Here is a 24,745-nt window from a genome sequence, read left to right as displayed (position 1 = left end):
GAAAAATTCTGAGCAGCGGGCATTGTTGGTAAAAAAATAAAAGATTTTTAAAGATAATTTCTTTTTAAGCTTTAAACATTTATGAAAAAACTGAAGTCGGTCTCTAAGAGCACAGAGCAATAGATTGTACGCCTTTATTTTTAAACAGGTTCATCTGCTAGCCAAAGTGGGGGGGAAGAACATCAAGGATGTCACCAATAAAATCATGGACAGGTATGAACGTCATACCAACACGGTAATATCTGACAACTAAAGAAGTGGAAATAAAATGTATATGGCATGGACATTATGGAGCCATTCTAAACAGGTGAGCATTACTGACAGTTGAAACAGCTTAAGTGACACTATGCGTTTTCTTATTCACAGACTCTTCACAAACGGATTAATGGCCACTTTCAATATGAAAGGAGGTGGCCATAAGCAAAAGAGGGCCTTCAGGGAAACTGAAGTTTACGCCGTTGTTAAAGGTAATATATGTTCTAATATGCAAAATACATTTAATGAATGGTTGTACAGTCAAAGTCTCTCATTTCATGATCTACTATATTCAATAATGCTATTCTCCTAATTTTATAGAGGCTGTCATACGGTCCGAGAAAAGTGCCACAGAGTCCGCAGTTGACAGAGCGATGGCAGACCATCTGAAACAGGCTCCTGGGAGGTCCGGTGGGGGTGGCTTTTGAAGCGGAAAAAAACGTTATGTTTACCCCACACTAGTTTTATTTCCATAGTTGTTCAGCTTTAATATGTTATTGTGCTTTTCTTGTTATTTTTATATGGTTCATTAATAGATCCAAATGTTAATATATTATGATTATTTAGCTTTATTTTTGTTATATTATTGTTCCATTTTATTGTGCTTTTATTTAATAAATGTAATTCATGTTATTTTTATATTGTTCCATTTCATTTTGCTTAAAAATACTTCGTGTTATATTGTTCATGCATTGTTTGTTAATAAATCTAAATGCATCAAAAGCATTGTGTTGTCCTTTTAAGTGAAAAATGTTAATGTATTATGAATAAGTATGTAACTTTTAATGTGCTGTGGGTTGTCTAGTTGTCATCCTATACCCAGAAGTAGCCTACTGTATGCATTTTGGCATTTAAAACACGGTTAAAAGTGAACGTTTTTTAGACGACTATATATAGTCGTTGTTTAAACGTTTAGGTTTAGACCAGATTTCAACTGGATTTGCGATACTGGCTTTCAACTGATAAATGTGGATGTGGTTTCTTAGTAAGCATCTAAAATGAGGATATACTATTATTAGCACAATGTAGAGGACGAAAAATTGTAGTATTGCAAATCCCGTTGAAATCTGGTCTACGCGTGAACGTTCAATCACCGTCTATGAATAGTCGGCGAAAAAACTTTCACTTTTGAACCAATTCTGAACGTCTTTTCAACGGTGGGCGTAGACGTCTTTTGAACGTCTTTTCAACGTAAAAATGCTCACTGGGTAGGCTACTTCTGGGTATAGGATGACAACTAGACAACCCACAGCACATTAAAAGTTACATACTTATTCATAATACATTAACATTTTTCACTTAAAAGGACAACGCAATGCTTTTGATGCATTTAGATTTATTAACAAACAATGCATGAACAATATAACACAAAGTATTTTTAAGCAAAATGAAATGGAACAATCTAAAAATAACATGAATTACATTTATTAAATAAAAGCACAATAAAATGGAACAATAATATAACAAAAATAAAGCTAAATAATCATAATATATTAACATTTGGATCTATTAATGAACCATATAAAAATAACAAGAAAAGCACAATAACATATTAAAGCTGAACAACTATGGAAATAAAACTAGTGTGGGGTAAACATAACGTTTTTTTCCGCTTCAAAAGCCACCCCCACCGGACCTCCCAGGAGCCTGTTTGAGATGGTCTGCCATGGCTCTGTCAACTGCTGACTCTGTGGCACTTTGGTCGGACCGTATGACAGCCTCTATAAAATTAGGAGAATAGCATTATTGAATATAGTAGATCATGAAATGAGAGACTTTGACTGTACAACCATTCATTAAATGTATTTTGCATATTAGAACATATATTACCTTTAACAACGGCGTAGACTTCAGTTTCCCTGAAGGCCCTCTTTTTCTTATGACCACCTCCTTTCATATTGAAAGTGGCCATTAATCTGTTTGTGAAGAATCTGTGAATAAGAAAACGCATAGTGTCACTTAAGCTGTTTCAACTGTTCAGTAATGCTCACCTGTTTAGAATGGCTCCATAATGTCCATGCCATATACATTTTATTTCCACTTCTTTAGTTGTTAGATATTACCGTGTTGGTATGACGTTCATACCTGTCCATGATTTTATTTGTGGCATCTTTGATATTCTTCCCCCCCACTTTGGCCAGCAGATGAACCTGTTTAAAAATAAAGGCGTACAATCTATTGCTCTGTGCTCTTAGAAACCGACTTCAGTTTTTTCATAAATGTTTAAAGCTTAAAAAGAAATTATCTTTAAAAAATCTTTTCTTTTTTTACCAACAATGCCCGCTGCTCAGCATTTTGCAGCATACAATTCTTGATTGATAAGCTTGTCTATTATGTGTTTCATGATTGTGTTTTCATACTTTATAAATGATGGATACCCCATTTAAATTAAGTATTTTATAAGTTACAAACCAATTATTAATGAGTTGTAGATAATTAATAAGATAATTTATAAAGTGTAAGTAACTTACACTCAGTTTTCATCTTCTTTTTTTTTATGACGTCAGTGCCCTTCCATAACGTCCATTGAATCGTTAAAGAAAAAAAAGGGAGAGGGCGAGTGAGAGATGTGAGAGCATCTGTCTCCAAAGCCTCACAACTCTCCAAGGTACGAACGATGTGGTTTACCGACTTTGTCATCACATCACTCTACGGCATGATCGGGGTTTATGGGCTTATCGGCAACTTCACGGTCATCAAGACGTTCTGCTCTGACAATTACCTCCGCAATGTGCCCAATATCTTCATGTCCAGTCTCGCGCTCGGGAATGTTTTACTGCTGGTGACCTACGCTCCGGTCGATGTCAGCCGCTACCTGTCAGAGGAGTGGTTGTTTGGGAGAGCGGGCTGTAAAGTCATCCCCTTCATTCAGCTCACCTCGGTCGGGGTGTCTGTGTTCACTCTCACTGCCCTCGCTGCTGACAGGTAGGCTATAGGTTTCTGTTCTAATCATGTTATTGACCTATAATCACTTTAAAATAGCCAGCCTAATTAACCAAACGTCCTATTGTTCCTCTCGTTATGAAGTGAATATGTACAATCTAAATTACCACAATGTAAAGCAACAATGCAACTGTTTATTGATCAGGGTGAGTATTACGCACGAGAGAGCTGTGCGCTTCTGTTCAAGGCTGCTGACAAGTGCGCGCTTGATAGAGGCAATAGATTTCTAATTTCAAAAGTGTGTTGTTATAAAGAAGACTTTTGCCTGTTTAGAGGATATCAATGTGTTTTAAATCATTGGCTGTGAGTGGAAAACTTGAATGGTGTAGTAGAATAATGTTTTAAAATGTGTTCCAGGATGCTTTCATATCACGGTTAGAATACGTGTTTCTGTTCTTCCTCATTATTTCCCATCTTTGACCGCTTGTTAAGTTTTTTTCTCCCGACTAATGTTTCAGGAACCCCTTATTGTCTCACATACAGTCAGACCTGTGTGCTGTTATAAAAGAAGATGAAAAGATGAAAAGAAAAATGTGAAAATGAGAATACTGGTGCGGTGTCCTGTGTATCTAATAACGTTTAATTAAAATTAATTATTTTTGGAGTCTCGAAATTAATTGTAATCCTGGCCACTATGCGCGTCTTTGTTATTTTAAGATTAAGATTATTTCAGCCGCCCTGCTTTCCAACAACACCCGTAGACAACCTGTGGCCTATAAAGTGAAATTAAAAAGTAAAATCGCTATATTTATTTTGTTCACAGTTTTTGTTCCTTTCATCAGAATCATTTTCTTCTGTGATTCAGATTCAGATTTCTTTTATTTTATTTTATTTTTTATTGCAAGACAAGAGACAATACATACACATAATAACAACGACAAGAACAGTGAGATACAAGCCATCATATCATCATATAGTCAGTGTATGGGAGAACGGTGTGTGTGTGTGTGTGTGTGTGTGTGTGTGTGTGTGTGTGTGTGTGTGTGTGTGTGTGTGTGTGTGTGTGTGTGTGTGTGTGTGTTTCTGAGCCTTTTGAGATGTAAGAAAAAAACATAAGAAATACATAAATGAGGGCAAATTACATACATTACTAAATAATAATTGTTAACGTAAACAAAGTCAGGGGCAGTATCGCCCCGTCCACTGGCAGCAAACCACGACCAGGACACCGTCAGGGAGCTCCAGAACAGGACAGTGGATCAGTCATGCCAGGTCAACCGGGTTAAATATTATTGAATTAATTTAGTTATTTTTGTTGTTGTTTTAATTATAATTGGTGTATTGATTGTGTTTTAATTTATTTAGTATGATCATATGTTTTTTTTAAAGACTGATCGGTCGCCCCCAGACCGTTTGAGGAGGGGGCTAGCCCAGTGCGGGTTTGAGCTCTTTTAAAAAAAGGAAACGGCTCCCAGACCCTGGGGGGGGCGGTTCTTTTGTGGGGGCTTATGTATATACATATATATACATATATATATATTATATATTCTCAACATCCAGGGCTGAGGGGTAGGCTACAATGTTCAGCCAGAGAAATGTTAAAAGCTGACATTGTGGTGTTGTGCAGTTCAGTTCTTGGAAACGTGTCTAAAAGCAGGCTGCTCAGGTCAGATCTTAATCAGGTTTTTTAAGGTAATGATATAATTTGAGCACTGGTCTTACACATTATCCTTAAATTGAGTTACCAGACATCATTCAGAAAAAACCTTTGGGTTGACCGGTTGCTAAAAGAATTGTGTCACTGCTCTCATCAGCGTAGTATCAACATGAAGAACACCAACACGTTGTGTTAACACCTTTATCTATCCATCCAACTTATATCTCCACATCCATCAGGTACAAGGCCATCGTGAAGACCCAGGACATCCAAACATCGAGCACTACCACCTGCATTGTCCTGCGGGCGGCACTCATCTGGCTCCTCTCCCTGGTCCTGGCTATCCCCGAGGCCGTCTTCTCTGACCTCCACACCGTCAACGTCACCTCCACTAATAAGAGCTTCGTCACTTGCGCCCATGTGGGGGAACTGCACCCCAAGATCCACTCCATGGCCTCTTTCCTCATTTTCTACCTCATTCCCCTGCTGGTCATATCCGTGTACTACACATTCATCATCAGGAGCCTGATGAGGAGCGCCTCAAACCTGCCTGTGGAGGGGACCTTGCATGCAAGACGAGAGGCCAGTGTTCAAACTACCATCCCTAGTGCCGTAGCTCGATCTTTGATGTACTGAGGTCATGAGTAAAAAGACAAAATACCATTTTAATCTACTGAAACCTAACCATTATGTGTTGATTGTTTTATAAAACTTGGCGTGGAATTCACTACGGTTATATCCCCCAAATACCCAGAAATAATACCAATGGCATAACCTCAGTGACCTTAATGGAAGCTAGAGCCCTGCTCATTACATGTTTGATTTGTTTTAATTAAAGGCGCACTGTGAATTATTAGAAGTGTGAATCTTCATGGCCCCATAATTCAATCCGATCACCATTACTGCACATGAATACTTTTTCATCAATTAATACAAGCACTCAGACAAATCTGAACTCACATTTTATTTACAAAGGGCTTTCAAAAATCTGACTATAACAGTCTTTGACATAAAAAGCTGCATCGTTTCAATACAATCTCTGTGAGGCAGTTCATACACATAACAAAAACATAAATCATTCTGCAGTGCATCACAGTCTGCTGACAGAGCACCGAGTGCCATTTTACACTGCATGAATTAGCCTAGCGGACTTAACTACTGAAATAGTCTACAAACTAACATCAGGGAAAGAACATTTCATTGGGCAACACTACACCTGTGGAATTTTGACGTTGCGCAAAAACTATCCAATCCAAGAGCAGACGTTTCATGAGCACACAGACGCAGCCCACGTGTGAGGAGAAGGGCCGAAGCTGGAGCCTGCAGGAAATCTGTATTCTCTCACATCTGAGTGCAGCACACAGTTTTAGCAGAAACTGCTTAGTCATGCTCTCAAATTGAAAGAACACATTCTTGAATAAAGATAACACAAAATTATAAATATAATGCAGAAGTGACGGTAGGTAACTATGTACATTAACTGAAATACTGTACTTAAGTACACTTTTGAGGTACTTGTACTTTAGTTGAGTATTAAGATTACATTTTTCAGAACAGGCCATATATTTATATGGTATAGATTAAGCAACCCAACAGTACATAAAGTATTTACTAGTAACTTAACCTCCACCAGCTACAACATGAAAATGCAGTTTACACAGTAATACATCAGTAATGATAATAACTGTAGTGGCCATTTGTCGAATAAATCAAAATAAAACAAACAATAATCAAAGGCCACTGATGCACCACCGTGGTTTGTTTCTTCATGCAGGCAGAAGAGAGTTTGAATGTCCAGACAGGATTCCGATTTTTCTTATTTATTTAAGTAAGCCAAACAAAACAAGCAAACAAACAAAAAGAACAAAGAAAACTCCTGTCTTACGCCGTCTCTCCTGTGCTGGTAAAAAACTATAGGCCCACCCCGGTGCATGCTGGTCCTACCTACCTCCTCCTATATAGAGCCACAGGTGCCCACAGTGTTACCCAAAGAACTAAACCAAACTAACTAACCCAAAACTAAGTATATTTAAACAACAAAAGATAATATAACGTAACAAATGACTATTAAAGAGAAAAAGCAATCTTAATATATCACACAAACATTCTAACCTATATAAACAAACATCTACCATAATTAAACAATACTACTTATTAATTAAATAACAAAATATCATCATCAAATATATAGCTCCTACAATAACAATTGATGAAGAAAACGTGTACTTCTTGTACGAATAAAAGAATAAAACCTGTTCAGGCCAAGTTGAACTGAGTTGCATATATGTTTTATTACAGTCCATAAATCAGAGAAGCCTTCAGTACAGAGAGCCCACAAGGGTACAGTCTCCACCAAAAACTTTAATAAAACCTTAATATGTCTCTATTTGTATCCTATACCCTTATATAATATATTATATGAGATATCTGAGTAGACCCGGTGTGTCTCTACCCACCAGATAGAACCAGTCTGTACACATATGATCCAAGGTTCTGCTATTCATGACCTCATATTTAATACTTACATAATCAATATCTCTACTACAATACGTTATTCTTTCTATCACACAAATAATCCAATATACAAAAAACTGACACTGAAAGAGGTAATTCTGCTTCGCACTGAGCCCTTTTACATTTGAGTACATTGAGTACAAAGTACATTTTGCTGGTGATACTTTTGCTTAAGTAGAATTTTGAATGCAGGACTATGTAAAAAGATCTAAACACCTCCTCCACCTATGGCAAAAATACACTTAAATGTTAAAACACTAATGTCTATCATATACCAGCATTGTTCTTTGGTTTTGACGGGTTTGTTCTTCACCCAACAGTTCGAATCAAAAAAGTGCTTCGCCAGGACAGTGCTGCTGTTTGTTGCTCTCTTTGCACTGTGCTGGCTTCCCCGTCACATCATCTACTTATACCGCCCCTATCACTACTCCCAGGTAGGCTGCACAAAACAAACACATGTTTATTCTATGTGTTCATATCCACTCGGTGTGTAACACACAGTTATTATCTGTATCTGTTTATTTCACAAAAATATTTGTATTTGTGTCTTTATTCTGATCTCTGTCTACTGGATCATCGTCTATACCATTTATTTTACTGCCATTTAAGTTTCACATAAGTTTAACTTGTAATATACTATTTTAACCATGTACTAATATGAATGTATCGTATTTTAGCTCCTAAAAATCACAAAGCTACTGACAAAACAGGCCGTACTCGCTCATTTAGACAAATGTTACTGCACAAATTCTGATTCTGGTCCAGAGCACATTCATATCCAACGGATCTATTTGTATTTGGTGACTTCCCTTGTACATGCACACCTCTATGTCTCTTCATCATTCAAACCAATTTTTCCCAACCCTCCCCCCTACTTCTCTACGACCAGGTGGACACTTCCATGGTTGACTTTGTGTGCAGCGTCCTCGCTCATATCCTCGCCTTCACCAACTCCTTCCTCTACCCGTTTGCCCTTTACCTCCTGAGCAGCGACACCTTCCAGGAGCACTTCAATCAGCACCTGTGCTGCTGATGTCATATGATCCTCAGCAGAACCCCACTCTTTTTCACACGCATGTGACATATGTCCGCAACACATCACTCCAGCCCGAGCATGATCAACCTGAAATGGGGTTGCATGTGAGGGATGTGTGTTTCTGTGTTTCTGCTTCTTTGCTTTTGAGTCAGTGATCCATTACCATTTTTACTGTATGTTTTCACAAAACAGTTTGATCATAAGAACCTTGCATGAAGATATGTCGTTGAGTTATTGTACCAAAAGGGATACTCCAGTGTTTGAATATTGCACTTTTAGACAGACAGACATTGTCATTATTATAATAATGGTCGTCAGAGCAGCAGAGCATATGGGTCAAACTTTAAAAATGCTTGATCCTACATATTCCAGCCCTGTCTCCAGAAAGTATATTTAAACGTATACTACAAATTGGATTTACCTATTACACCTTGCTGCCTGTATTATGTTCAAAGGCAACTGTTTTTCCAGTGCAGAAGGTTTGACATCTTTGTACCACACGGCTGTCATAAGGACACCCTTGACTCACACATACACATGTGTAGATTTAGGTAACAAAAGAACTTAAAGGTAGAAAAAGATGGATATTGCTGTTTAAAGTTAATTTCCAGTCATGTTACATGCTTCAAGCCACGGAGGAAGTGTTAAAACAACACCACAATCTTTCTCCTTAACTTACTGCTGTGAGCGTCTGAACATAGCCATAAAAATAATCTAGAGTCATGCTAGTAGCTAGGAGACAGGTTTGACCTTTCCCATAATGCAACGCAACATCATCTATGTGCTATACCCTGTGTACCTGGGAAATTACTATACCTTTCAATACAAACACCTCCTGTTTGTCGCAGGCTGTTATAAACGTTTTGTCTCTCCAGTGGCGGGCCGTATATTTTATACCTGGGCCTTCAGTGCTGTCCTACTACAGTTGGACCACCTCCCAATAACGTCATTATGACGCCACAGCTACAGGTTATTTTATTGTGTAAAAAACGCATATTCACATAACACGACAACATTTGACAAGTGAAACTAGTTGAAATAGCAGTAGTAGTAGTAGCATTAGTAGTAATAGCATTTGTAGTAGTAGTAGTTGTAGTTGTTGTAGTTTTAGCAGTAGTAGTAGTAGTAATAGCATTTGAAGTAGTAGTAGTAGTTGTAGTAGTTTTAGCAGTAGTAGTAATAGCATTTGTAGTAGTAGTAGTTGTAGTAGTTTTAGCAGTAGTAGTAATAGCATTTGTAGTAGTAGTAGTTGTAGTTGTTGTAGTTTTAGCAGTAGTAGTAGTAGTAATAGCATTTGTAGTAGTAGTAGTTGTAGTAGTTTTAGCAGTAGTAGTAATAGCATTTGTAGTAGTAGTAGTTGTAGTTGTTGTAGTTTTAGCAGTAGTAGTAGTAGTAGTAATAGCATTTGAAGTAGTAGTAGTAGTTGTAGTAGTTTTAGCAGTAGTAGTAATAGCATTTGTAGTAGTAGTAGTAGTAGTTACAGTAATAGTGGTAGTAACAGCAGTTGTAGTAGTAGTAGAAGTGGTACTATACATATTATTGGTAGTAAAAGTATTGATAGCATTAGAAGAAGTACAAGTAGTAGTAGTAGTAATATTGGTAGTAGCAGCAGTAGCAGCAGCAGTAGTAGTGTGATGACCCCTCCCTTCCACTTGTGGTCTGTGTCCTGTTTGCTGTCTGTTTGTCTTTCAGGATGTTAATCGGCCACTGATGAGCGACACCTGAGCCTGGTTTGGTCCCAGCTATAAAGGTTCCCCCTCTTCTTTGGCTGGTCTCTTCTTCTTAGCTGCCTCTTCTTGGCTGACACGGCTGCTGCTATGTTTTGATTGTTTGGTTATTTGTAATTTAAATAAATGTCTATTTAATACTTTCAACTCGTCTTGTCTCCCTTATGTTGCAGCCTTTGAGCCAGGTTGTGACAGTAGTCATGGTCGTAGTAATAGCTGTAGTAGTGGTCGTAGTAGTAGTTGAAATAACAGTATTAGTAGAAGTAGTAATAATAGCATTTGTGGAAGTATTAGTAGTAATAGCATTTGTGGTAGTATTAGTAGTAATAGCATTTGTTGTAGTGGTAGTAGAAGTATTAGTAGTAGTAGAAGTATTAGTAGCATTAGAAGTAGTAGTAGAAGTAATAGTTATGACTTACTATCTCATAATTATGAGATACTTACTTTCTCATATAGTATCTCTACCTCACATGCGCCAAAGCAACAGAAGCAAATGGATGAGACAAACCTTAGCAGATCCAAATGGATATCATCATTGAAGACTACTTTAGACGTGGATTCACAAATCGTGAAAATGTAGTCGTTTTGGAGGAATCACATGATATCAAACTCAGCCTCCGGACCCTAGAGAGAAAGCTACAAAAGAATCAACTTTGGTGGAGATGAAATAAGATAGATGAAGCTGAGGTAGCATCCTTCATTCACCAACAGCTACAAACGTCTGACAAACAGCACGGCTACAGATGGATGCACCAGAAATGTGGGAAGGCCGGGATAATTACCGACAGAGAAACTGTGCATCAATTGATGCAACTGATGGACGGGAATGGGGTAGACCTGCGTGCCGTTTAAGACGGCGTATGTATGTCAGCCGTGGGCCAAACTGGCATATAGATGGGTACGACAAATTAAAGCCTTATGGAATATGGCTGCATCAGTGGTTGCATAGATGGGTTCTCGAGAAAATGATATGGCTAGAAGCATACAAAACCAACAATGACCCTCTTATTATCTCAGGTTACTTCATAGATGCTGTGACAGAAAACAATTGATGTCCGCAAAAAATCAGGTTAGATCACGGTACTGAGAATAACCACCTTGCAATAATGCAAACGTTTCTGCACACCAGTGAGGATGAGAATGGTGAAAGCTGAAAGCAGATGGCTATTTTGTTGACAGCTTCATTGACAAATCTCTGATCCAGTTTTGCTTCCAAAATTCCATGCAGGTACAGTATCCTAAAAACCTATTGATCACAGTATCAACACAGATGTAGGGGAGACCGGGGATGATTGCAACACTTTTTATCCGAGCACCTATAAATCGCCGAATTCTTCTGTTCGAGTTCTCAAATTTTGACACAAAGAACCCTTATTTGTCTACTACAAATAGCAATATTTCTGACTTCTCCAAATATGTCACAAAATGAATTAATCACAACAACATTTACAACCTGCCCCACTACCGATGTAAGTTATAAAACACCCTGAGGTGAGTTGTAACAATACAAAGGTTGAATTAAAAAATTGAGATCACACCACAAAATATAGTTTATGGCGCATGTGTCAACACTTCACAATATCTTCCTGTGGTTCGCCAAGAACAAAAACAAATCGCCACTGACTTTTAAGTCACTTTAAGAATGACTGTACTCTTACTGTATACTTTTAAAACATTTGAAGAACTTTCTTCTGGAATGTATGCACTAAATAAAGCACAATGTCATTGTGTTTGTATTTGCATTTTACGGTGGTGTTGATACTTTTAAATTTAGAAGAGAACATCAGCTTTGTATGTAGTGAACAAAAAATATGTGTGTGCATGTGTGTAGTTGTCAATTCAGGGTTAATTAGATTAAAAGAGTGTTACATCCATCCCCGTCCCTGTCAGCCATGTATAGCTAGCTGTAGCAGCATAGTGGTTTGAAATAAGAATGGATGAAAAGTGTCACATTTTACCTTTAGTGATTATTCTCTAATCTTCAACAACTCCAACGTCAACAGTAGTACTAATCAAAATATGGATTTTATGTCCCGTCCAACAAATTACTGTCTTACCTGAAAATCAGTGTTTTGGCTGTAACATCTGCATACTTCTTCACACGTATGACATTTCAGATGCAAGGTCAAGAAAGAAGAAGTCATACATTAAATTGATCACATGCCTCCGAGGTCATCCCTTCTTGGTGAAAGTGGTGCTGTTAAAACCATCCCTTTAATACAATAATCCCTAGTCTCCCCTAACCATGAGAGATAATACGCATGAAACGCCAATTATTATATTCACTCTTTTTCTGTCCATTATATGGGAGGAGCTTGATGAAGTTGTAACTGCCTGGAATGACCATCGCATATACAACAAACAGTCCTCGGGCTCCTAACGGTCGTCCCTCCATAATATATGCGGTTCCCAACCTTTATGGGGCTCAGAATTTCTTGCAGCCAGCTGATCAAATGAAAATAGAAATATGCCGTTGTTTTAAGGACTATCCTTGTGATGAGGACGTCTTTCACTTGTGTGTGGAACTTATGGCAGAGCACAACCTGGCAATTTCTGATGATGTGTATGAAATTACAGACCTTTATCTAAGACTTTGTCAAATGATTACTGATGGAATGGGGAAATGAAGTATGTGCTATGAGAAACAGTGTCAGCTCGGCCTACTGTGTATATATATATATATATGTCCTGAGTTGTTTATTTTTAATGCCATCTGAAATACAGGCACGTGAAAATTAGATTTAAGTTATGTGCTGATGTTTTTGTTGCCCCATGTCTATATAGCCATAAAGCCGCTTCTTACACATACTGTGAAAGTGACACTAAAATCTGCTTTCAGCGGTCACAAGCTCTTGTCCTTACAAATGTATGTTGTTTGCCTAACTACACTTTTTTCAAATAGCTGAGCATCTCAAGCTCCCTGTACTAGTACAAATACATAACACAACTGGCACCCTGGAAAAAATGTAATTGTTTTTTTTCTAATAGGATTAAGCAGGGAAATTGGAGCTCCAGATTTCTTTTTTGTGACAATTTCACAAGCTTAACGTCTTAAGAGTTACAACTGTAATAAAATGTGTAATGTTGCTATGGCGTCAATATAACTATCATTTTCACTGTCTCTATTTGTGTTACAGTTTCAATGTCTATCTGTAGAATATATCACAGAAATGAAATGAAAACAAATATATAATTTATTTTAACTTAACGCTTCCTGTCTCCATTTCAAATGTGTCTGTGGATGAAATCCCTACATTTGTTAACAAAGCTTTTATTGATGGTCATCATCAAAGACAAACTCCACGTTCAAAGATAGGGCTGGCAGCTGTGTGAACAGCACACGCACGTGCGAGCCGCAGCAGTTCAGCGAGGTAGCCAACGCACAGGTAGAGGTATAGGCAGTGTGGCCCAGGCGCAATACTGTGGCGTCTATCAGCACCCTGGACAATACTACGGACAGTGTAGTGCATGCGGACGTGTACGCTGTTCAATTCATACTTTTTCCGGAATTCCGCACAAATGATTAATTGGGCAAAGAGCTCGCGCAGATTATGAAAATAATTGTCTTTCATTTTGAGCGTGCTCATGCACAAGTGGTATTACTCGTAACTTTATTACTCATGTAATTAATATTTTGCTGATGAAGCCATTTTGTAAAACAGATTATATATGTGAAGATGTAGCCTATAAGTGAATCCATGCGTCTCCTGGTGTGGTGAAGGAAAACGGATTAGTTGGTCGGAAGATGAGCGAGACGCAATGCATGAATGACGCACACGGAGGAGAACATTTTTTTTTCAACTTCTTTTCCAAACGTGATTTTGAAATTCTTGCAATGCTGACATGTAAAGAACAAATATCTAGGAAAATTAAGCCAAGGTGGATAATGTAAATTATAATTCATTTCTAGATGTGAGATGTGCCTGTCGGCAGTTCCATTGCACCAGCGAGCATTCTAAATGCACTTCAAGTGTCTCGTGCGCAGGCCGCTGTCCATGGTGCTGAAGGATTTACACCGCAAGCTCTTCCAAAGTTGTATTACCTCACCTGCCCTCTGTCCATGGTTTTGCCGATTGTGTAGACAGACGATGCATTCATAGCATTGGTCAGCGCTGTTCATGAGTGGAAGTGCTCTTGGCAAGCTGATATAGACATCCTATCATCCTATTATGTATTATTAATGAATAGATAGGCCTATAGTTAATTTTTTGGGCTGGTTAGTCACCATTATTGTGGGTGGTCAGCTGTTATAAATCTACATGTTAGTGTTAGTAGCATCCTGGTCTTAAATAGGTGACAACAATGTGAGGCTTTTTATCATTGTTGTACTCGGTCGTTATTTTGCACGGAGCGACGGATCCCCTTCCGCATGCTGTGTATGTCAATTTAACAGATTAAAGTAGACACAGCTTATACATTTCATCAAATCATTCCCGATTATTATTTTTCTTCTGTTGGGTTTGCATCTCCTGTGTGTCATTTGGGGTTTGTATGTGTTTAGTGTAGCTATGTAGGTGTGTGTGCTCGCGCACACAGAAATGACAGCGATGGGGAGCCAAGCAGACACACACCAGCGGCTGATGATTTTGTAACTTTTGATATATTCAACCAGATCAAAACGAAAGACCTGAGAACCAGTGCTGCCTCCTGCTTCTGAATTGTAAATGCCAAGACCACAACATCAACATCATAGGCATAGCAGGCAGCTACATATAGATGCAACTGTCAAAGTTGGCAGCTATACACTGTAACAGTACAGTACATTCTTTTAAAACTTTGACAATAAACAAGTGTACTGTATACACTAATGAGAACATGATGAGGATGCTGCTAGGTGTGGAACTGGATGTCTGACGATTTAGCCAATAGATTCCGAGACAAAATGGTTGTTTTGACTGACTAACCCTGAGAGTTGAACAGATAAGTGATTTTTGCCATTGTGCTCTTTTCATCAAAAATTACTTACATTCTCCCAGAGCAAGAGAACACTGAACAATTGTACTTTGTAATCATTGTAATTTTACTTTTGATACTAGATGTTTACACCACTTACTTTAGGCATGTATTCGGTCAGTCTGCCATATATGTCCTTCACAATGGGATTAAGCCTTAAACTTAAGTGACATTAACTAATGCCAGCCAAAATGTTACTTTTGTAGTGTTAACTTTACATAACAATTGCTTAGCTCAAAAACAAAACAAGAAAAGCTCAAAGCATTGTTTCCATAGACCTTGATACATTAAAGTGCCAACAAAAGTTACTTAAACGTACATATTTGTCCTCCTTGATCTCCACCAGCGTGATGCTATTATGTCCTATGGTGTTGCCCTTAACAAATGATCTAGGTAACAAACAGGACAGTTTGTCTTTAGAGTTATTTTTTTAACATCACAATCTTATGCAAGGTTCTACGAGAGGACGCTTGGTCACTAACATACACGGAAATAACAAGATTTTACATTGAATGTGTGTGAATACCATAAACACACACATACTCCCTGGACTAGATTAGATTATGTCCATTACCCACACATTAGACTCCAACACCGTGTTCATCTCAGAGCTGAAGTCAGGCTAGCTGTCATAATGGACTGACAGCTGCAGCACACAGCCACAAGTATGGGCCATGTATCTGACCCTCTGCAGAACCTGAGCAACAAACACAGATGCTGCGCATCAGCATTCCTCAAATATGTGGTTAGGTACTTCTGAATGTCCTTCTGGTGGACATTCATTGTCTCTGGGAAGGTGAGAGACTTCACCACCTTTCTTACAGTTGGTTGCAGGGTTTCGTATACAGTTGTGAGGTCCTGAAGGCTGTGCCCGGCGGTGCTGAGTATTGTTGCCCATTGTTTTGTTCAATGACGTCGGCAGGCTCTTGGTCAAGCCTTTTGTGGGCATGCTCCTGGAGGATTTCATTAATATTGCTGGCTGTTGGTATCCTTCTGCAGCTTTGGTTATCTAGGATCTCAATTAATTCTTCTTGGTCAACGCTGTTAAAATCTAATCTGATCTCCATGATTCAAACACTGTACGCTCAGACTCAGGCATGTAAATTCTCCACTACAGGGTTCTTCACATATCCAAAGGCATCTTGCTCTAATATGACAGGCGCGATCTTCATAAGGACAATATTTCTCCCTCGCCCAAAATGGCGACGCTTCGTACTGATGTCTTTGATGAACTTTATTTGCCGCATTGTCTCTCTCTCTCTCTGCACCTCAGACACCTCAGACACCGTGAAAACTACAAACAAAACATAAACATTTTTACATAAATTGCGAGCTCTTCCTGGAGTCTCTCAGGCAAATGTCCATTGCCAAACAGGCTAGCACATATTAGCACATTAATAATGACATAAACTACAATCTCAAAAAATGCAACACATGTAAACATAAATGCAGGTCAACAACAATACACACAAATATATGTACAAATGAACACTTTACCGTGTGCACCTCTTGTACCACGTGCAGAATCAGTTTAACCTGGGGTCGTTCACTCCTCTCTGCTTCTGTGCCAGCAAACAACCCACAATGCCACGGTCATATGCCCACGCCAACTCTGGGTGTGGCCCGTCACTTTACGACATTACATAACGAACTACGATACCTTGAGGCACCACAAACGGTACCATATAAACTCAATAAATTTCATTTACACATGTGTGGTGGCGTGGGCCTGGTTGGGCTCACCTGCAGAGGGGACTGAGTGTGGGTAGGGAGTGGTTCAGGGAACGGGGCCGGGGAGAGGACTAATCAGCCTCAGCTGGGGACAATTGGTAATTGTATCTGTCCCCTTTTAAACGAGCAGTAGGGACGGAGGCGGGAGACTGACACACAGGCGGGCCGAGCGACGCTGAGAGCGAGAAGTCTGACAAGGAGGATCGCTCAGAGCTGGGCGCTGGAACCCACGGCGGCAGAGCGCCCGGCCGAGACCAGCGTGAGCGGTGAAATAAATAAAAGAGATTACGATCCGCTTCCTGACTGTGTGGCGTCATTGTGCCTTAAGAACCCCATGGTAACAAGGACATGTTACAACATGTCTCTTTGACAGTTACAGTGGAGCTGTAGCAGCACTGAGAGAAGAAGTGGAGGACTGATTCTTAGAGCTCTCTTGTCTCTCCAAAGATGGAGCCAAACCCGCGCTGTGACTGTGTGGACTGTCAAATAAAACCTAACAAGAGGGAGTTTTGTGTCAGTGTACAATTGTCCAACTGTAAATACATTGTCAACTGTCACCTCTTGATAATTTGAGCTCTAACTCCAAATCTGTTTTTTTCTCCTGTCCTTTGAAACGTCAAATTGTCATGTTCCACTTCCTCGTCTGGCTCTCACTTGCTTGAAAGCCTCTTTTTCATTATCATAATGCATCCATTCTGTTTTTGTCATTGTCCTCAAAGCATATCTTTGCTGAGGTGGTTGTGAGTGCTCCCCTTGGTTTTTGCTGCAGCCTCCTTCATCACAAGGTTCAGGCACTCAAAAAGCTTGAAAGCCTCTTTTTCATTATCATAATGCATCCATTCTGTTTTTGTCATTGTCCTCAGAGCATATCTTTGCTGAGGTGGTTGTGAGTGCTCCCCTTGGTTTTTGCTGCAGCCTCCTTCATCACAAGGTTCAGGCACTCAAAAAGCTTGAAAGACTCTTTTTCATTATCATAATGCATCCATTCTGTTTTTGTCATTTGTAGCGTGAGCGGCTCCTGCCCCGTTTCTAGGCGGGGAAGTCTTCAGCACCTAACACGGTGGTCACTCCGTCGGCTGTCCCACCTTTTACGGCTAACGCCCTAGGCGCTCTCAATGGGATGCAACCCTAACACCCTGTATGTAATAGTTATGTACATCGTCTGTACTTTATTATTGCCTATTGTGAACATTCTCACACTTGGCAGTGTTTATGACTAACACTGCTAAGTCTTCACCCAGGGAACTCACCTTAAGCTCCGTATGGTAGCTTCAGTCGTCACATCTGGATCGCACGGTTAATGGACAGGGGAAGAGGGTTACATTGTTTTAAAGGACCAGAATACTGTGTTTGGTTTCAGACACTTACTAAATGTAAGGCTGTGTTTTTATTTCAGGTCTTCACACAAGATTCACATTCAACAAATTCAATTCAATGAAACAGTTACAGTGGCTAGAATTCTAACATTCCTCTTTTTTCAGCTTTCACTGATCTGAGGTATTCTCCAGTCACTCTCTGGCTATTCTCCCCCTCCTCTCGTCTGTCTGCTCTGCTCTGCTGTTTGTATTCTGCTCTCAGGCTGGAACCTCCTCTATGTTCACGTGTCACTCACACACGAGTCCTCTCTCTAGAGCTGACACAGAGTGTAACTGGTTGTAACTGATTTGATCCTGTTAGAACCAGAAGCACTGTTTAACACTCAAGCGTCTAACTCTAAACAGTTTATATGTTAAATCACATCTATCAAAAAATAAAACAAGTTACATTATGATGGTTATAAAAAGTGTGAACAAGCTATATGTTGTGATGGTTATACTATGAACTCAAAAAAGGTTACAGGTTATAATAGCTATACTTTTATGCTTTCATACATTTCTACGATCTTTCTACACATTGTCCTCAGAGCATATCTTTGCTGAGGTGGTTGTGAGTGCGCCCCTTGGTTTTTGCTGCAGCCTCCTACATCATAAGGTTTTCTTTCGGCCAATTTGTCTTTCAGGCACTCAAAAAGCTTTGATTTTCAAATGTTGTGGCTGTTTTCCTTCTGCTTACAAAATCCCAACACTGCTAGGCGATCACCATATGATGGCAAATAAGTCTTTCAACCTTCATCTGTCATCAGCTGTATGGTGCTGGCATCAATCTAAACATGGACAATGGAATTGTTTAAAAAACAGCAATCCTGATTAGATAACCTAATCATGTTTGATCATATTTAGATATCTACAGTTTGATGAAACAGCAAAACAAGTAAGCTCATGTTTATTTTCAGAAACAATCATTTACGTTTACATGTACGTTTTGTAATAACAGGTATTTCATTAGCTGTCATGTTCACACAATTGCTGTTGTTCCAAAAGCAATAAATAAATAAATACAAATAAAAGTATTATTTCAGTAAATTTCTTACTGAAGCTAACTTCAGAAGGAGTTATTTCATCACTTTGGTTCCACAATGCCTTCATTTAAATGTAATGTATTTTCATTTAACAAAACAAGTATTAGTCACATAACAGTCCAATCTTGTTACAATATTCTTTTAATTTAACATTGCAAACATTATTTTACTTACTCTATTCAAGTGCTCTTATTATTTACCAAAAGACAGCTTTTCATTGTCAACCATTCCATAAGCCTATTGATGGTTTACTTCCTGCTGTTGCAAGTTAAAGGAAATTGTAGTTAAAAAGAAAACATATTCAGTTTTTTATGCTGTGATTGTTTAAATATTTGAATAAATAATTCTGTTGATAAATGTGTGGACTTTGCATTTTACTCAGTTTTTACAAATAGTCAAAGTAAGGACAACGAAGTACTTTGTGTGTATTAGCTACAATTCTATTTGCATCCATCACAGGCTATAACATATACTATCATTTTGACAATTGCAATCAGAAGGCAAGTTTGCATTTTTGTCTTGGAATGAAACAGGAAACAAAAGAAAAGATTTTGTTAATATGAATGTGACAAAGGGCCAGAAAAGTTTTTGATCTCGATCTAGTTCATTGTTTATCAGATGTCTGAGTTCAATATATACAGGTTCACTGTTTCAAACACATCTTCTGTTAATTTCAGATTATACTCTGACATTAGCTCCACACAGATATGGAACACATCTTCATTCCATGGGAAGTCCTTGAACACACACTCTTCAAGGCAGACATGAACCTTCTCCAGGTCCACGTGGTGCAAGCAATCTCTGCCTGTGTACAGTCTCTAGGGACTGCATCCAATATGGAGGGACGTCCATGAGGTGATCGTGAGTTGTGGACTTGAAGGACTCTGTGTTCCAAGTCAATACAACCTCATTAAGTTCTTCCAAGGACGCACATACTATTTAGTCACAAAGAGTATACAGAAAACGTATAGTATTCCTGACCCATGCATTGGCGTAAGGTATTATGACGGGCCCTAGTGCGCACTAATTACTAGTTGTGAAAAATACACACACAACATTGTATGTTCTCCTCAAATGATCAAATAGAGACGTGACATTTTACAATATAAACATACTGTAAGAGCCATTTTGTTATTGTTTTGTACAACCTTCCACCACTTGGGGGTGTAGTGCTGCTGTCAATTAGACCACAGGTTAATATAATCAGGAGGGTCACTTGATTCATGTGTTGTTGAGTAGACAGGAGCAAACAGTTTTTGACAGTGTGATATTTAATGAATGTAAATGTTAAGATGTCTTGAGTCTATGTTGAGGAAATGGATTATGACAGAGAAAGTGGTTGTCCTTTGTTTATGTGAGAAATAAAATGTCTGTTGGAAACTGGACTTCGTTATTTATGGCACACATCTAAACAAGCAATAAGCAACCATGGTGGCCTTTGTTTGTTTTATTCTGGATTTGTCTCCTGGTTGTATGGTGGGATGGCACAATACAGTAATATTAATGCCTGCAAAATGTAATTTGCTGCAGTGCAACATATTTTGCAATACTATTGCACAGCTATCAAAATGTCTCTGAAGAACCTAAAAATGAAAAGAGTCTTTTACATCATTATGTCATGCCATTTATTACAGAATTCTCTGCACAGAACATAGGCAATGACTGTCTTACACATGGTCATTTGTGGCTCTTAAGAATAATATTGGGCAATCACCTGTATGTGTATGTGTCAATTACCTGTATTGTTTAAAGAAAGCAAAACTGGATCAAGGACTTGTCAAAGAAGTCATCATCTCTCAGTTTGTCAAATAGGGCCATCCACAACTGGACACACTCACTTTGCAAGATCAGCCACCATCGCTCAATCCACTGGTTTGCAGTGCTTGGACCAAAGGTTACACACAGTTAAACATAGTTTGGACCACAGCTGTGGGAAACACGCCTTCTCAGTCTGTTTCTTGACCTCAAATCAACACCTTCACCGTCCAATAACTGCAGTAATATTCAAACTGTTTCTCTGTCAGTCACAATTTCATGTAACCAACACTTTTGGTGCATCCATCTGTAACAATGACACTGACCAGATGTTTCCAGTTGCTGTTCAATGAAGGTTGCCACCTCAGCCACATCGGTTTTATTCTTTCTACACCAGAGTTGCTTCTTGCTTAAAATCCTTTCAAGGGTGCGTTCGTACAATCCTACGTGAAACAGCAAGCAATTGAAGTATTTCATGTGTTGTAAAGCCACGTTTAAAGTATTCTTCAATGTACTCACCATCCATTTCTATGTCAAATGTAGGGTAACCTATTCCAAAGGTGACTGTTGTGTTTAAGTATATTACAATTTCTACTTTCTAACTCATAATTATGAATTTCTATCTCAAAATCATAACTTTTGATCTCATAATTATGACTTTATCTCATTTTTTTTTGCTTGCGGAAATGGGCTTCCAAATAATTTCGACTCTCTATCTTTCTTTTTTTTTAGCTGTTGAAAATGGGCTTCCATACATTTGGCCTCCCTCGCGGCTGAAAATGTAGCCTACTTCCTGTAGTCTGAACTCCTCGAAGAAACCCAACGCAAATAGGGCTTATAACGGCCCCTCGTGCAGACTCCTCCCACCGAGTTGTCCTGGGAAACACTAACAACTGTTAGAAAGTGCACTCAAGCCTCCTGTGTCTGGACGGGGAAACTTTGGTGGGAGACCCGCACCGCCGCTCATCCATTTCAACCCACGGTACAAAACTTTTTTAAAAGGATAAGTTGGGCCCAGCTCCAAACACTCCGAGTCCGTCCATCAGGAGGAATATTATGCGTCCGAAAGCCGCTTCTTCTGCTTCTTCTTCTTCTTCTTCTTCTTCTTCTTCTTCTTCTTCTTCTTCTTCTTCTTCTTCTTCTTCTTCTTCTTCTTCACGCTGAGACTCATCTGCTCGAGGTAAGATGACTCATTTACAGAGGAGCCCGTCGTTAACTGTGTGACTGATGTGCATGTGACTCTGGCGTTACTTTGTATCTTTCTTCGGCGAAGTGGTTTAATGGCTGCTGTTTGTTTTTTAACTTGTTGCTTGGTAGCCATGATATCGTCATTCAGAGCCCCGGAGGGGTTCAATGGGGGAACTTCTCACGTTTCTGTGAACTCGACGACAACGAGGACGAACCCGGCTGTCCCACAGAAATGTTAAATGATACTAACGTTACACAAAAGTGGCGAAAGTACAATGTAGGCTACGAAATATTAAAACTACAGCAGTTAAAAGTGAAGTAAGCTAACGTTACTACAAACCCCCCTCGTTAGCACCAAATTCCATTAAGGAATATTGAAGATGTATATAAAAAAGCCCTTAGCCCTAGCATGATGAAATACGATATGAAAAGAAATAGTGTGAATATATGGAAAACGAATTGTAGACCAAATATTCATATTATATTTGGAAAAGTCACACGTGACGTTGAGTCACTCTGTGTGGTGATGAAGTCAAACTGGAAACGTAACTGGGACAAATTAGAGAAATTCGCCTTGCTTTGCATGATTAATCAGTACCAAATGACACAGCTCCAGAATGACATAACATGCCTTTCTATAACTGGACAAATGATAAATACTGACTAAAATGCCCAGCTTTAACTGTCCACATTGTAATGATCACATCTGCAATAAACATTCCATTGAGCACAATAAGATCATCATAAAGTCACAGTGTGACAGCACAGACACGCCTCATCTGGGACTATTTTACTCCTCGAGGAAGGTCAGTTGCACAAGCCCTGTGTTTTACGCTAGTGGGAGAGTCTGCACTCACGTAAAGAAGAAAAAAAACAGTAGCCTACTAATTAATTTACACGCATTAATAAAGCATTCAAAAGGACCGGGCGCGTAAACATGGCCGCCCCTCTGGTCTCCCATGTGGTAACACACCCATTGGGGGAAACACATCTTCACTTCCTGGATGCACTTGGACCTTGTTATCCCACTCCAGCTATAGCGAACTGCTCCAGCAAAGAAAGCCAGTGGAAACTGACGCACAAGTTGGAAACACAAGTTCTTACTGTAAGTCCTAAACAACAAAGATAGCTCAAAATTGACACTAATGTGACAAGTGATTGCTCACTATTACGCTGTCTTAATATTCTGTAATAATGATATTATGTTTTGTCTTAAATTATCCTCAGTTTTGTAAACAAATGGTGAGGAGGTGGTTTTATTACCTCCCACCTCACTAAAATGTGTCTTCACTTTCTGCCCGAGAGCATGTATTACATGGCCGGACACAGTTGTCGGGCCCTCCTCCAGTATTGGCCCTCGTCGTCACCGGTTTTGACCCCTCGGATATTTTGAGCATCTGTTCCTCTTGCTGCCATTGCGGAGGCTCTCTACAGTCAGTGTTGATGTATTATATCTCTCCCTCTGTAGTCAAGCGGGCGGTCAAGTCATCTGCCTTTTTCTTGTGTCTCCATGTGGAGGCTTTCCATGGTGGGACTGGCCTGTAAATGGGAGCGTCTGCCTTTTCAATGTCGGCCAAGTAGTCACAAAATAGTCACTTTGCTCATTTTGTAACTTTTATGCATTAAAGGGAATTTGCTCCAGCTTTACAGTGACACACTGGGAATCAGGAATTACCAGTGCAATATTCTACCGGTAGCTCCGCTGGGGGATTGTTGGCTTATTTTGTGCCTTGCTGATTAGCACGTTGTAGAGGGAAGAGCGTCCAGTGAGTCCTTGGATTTTAACCACCAACCACTCTGTTCATAAACCTTCCTTTTACCACCTTTGACTCAGCTCTTTTACAACCATTCTAATATGTGTGTTTGCGTAATCTGGGTGTGTGTTATGGCATTTATCAAGTGCATGTATGTTTATCAGCTGTTCAAATGAACGAAAGTCTCATCATTGTTAGCTCATGTGTTTTTTTACGGTACAATGATTTAAAGGAACGTGTGGAGGGTTTTCATTTTGAGATGCTAAATATGAAGTTATAGCAAATGCTGCTGTCTTCTTAAAGCAATCCATATAGTCTTAAATGTCTTGAATATCAGGGCCGCCGTGTTGTTTTTAATCAGTGGAAATGTAAGACAGTAATGACGATCTTTATATGCAAAGAAATACAAAAAGAAGAATGTAAACCACATAATGAGATATCGACACATTCCACTGATTGTAAGCATCAGGAAGCAGCAGACGAGGCTACAGTTGAGTTAGCATTTTTCCTCACAAGGCTATCAGCGGAAGACTACACAACGGTCCCTGCTAAACAAAGAAACGTATTAGTTTAGCCTCTTACGTGTCGCTTACAGCAAACTTTTAGGCTCAGTTCTGAGGCTGTCTCCAGTCAGGGGTAAGTATTCAGCTCCAGCACAACAGACGCATGAAAGAGGAGTTGGCCTTCCCATTGAGAGCACTGTAAATTACCAGGAGGATTCTGCCGGCTCCAGGCTGAATCCAGCCAATTTCTCATCCTCACAAACCCCCTAATTTAATGATGATGGAGGATATGCACGGTGTCAGCCTTGTAATTACACCGTATTTACTATAGAATGGAAGCATTAGAAGGAAGTCTTACAGGTACGAGGTGGCGACGCGGGCTGAATTCCCC

The 24,745-nt window shown here is 39.3% G+C and overlaps 1 protein-coding gene across 1 annotated transcript; it reads left to right on the top strand.

The window, feature by feature from the left end:
• Positions 1–2,872: 2,872 nt before the first annotated feature.
• LOC306697269 (gastrin-releasing peptide receptor-like) lies at positions 2,873–8,342 on the top strand (the record flags this gene model as incomplete). Its single annotated transcript, XM_079161083.1, has 4 exons — positions 2,873–3,180; positions 5,035–5,377; positions 7,630–7,743; positions 8,199–8,342. 4 exons carry the CDS (start codon positions 2,873–2,875, stop codon positions 8,340–8,342), a joined length of 909 nt encoding a protein of 302 aa, XP_079017209.1.
• Positions 8,343–24,745: the final 16,403 nt, after the last annotated feature.

Source organism: Pholis gunnellus (genome assembly GCF_910591455.1).
Source record: "Pholis gunnellus genome assembly, chromosome: 1".
Lineage (NCBI taxonomy): Eukaryota > Metazoa > Chordata > Actinopteri > Perciformes > Pholidae > Pholis > Pholis gunnellus.
The sequence above is the reverse complement of the archived record's forward strand: the minus strand, read 5'-3'. Positions and strand labels throughout refer to the sequence as shown.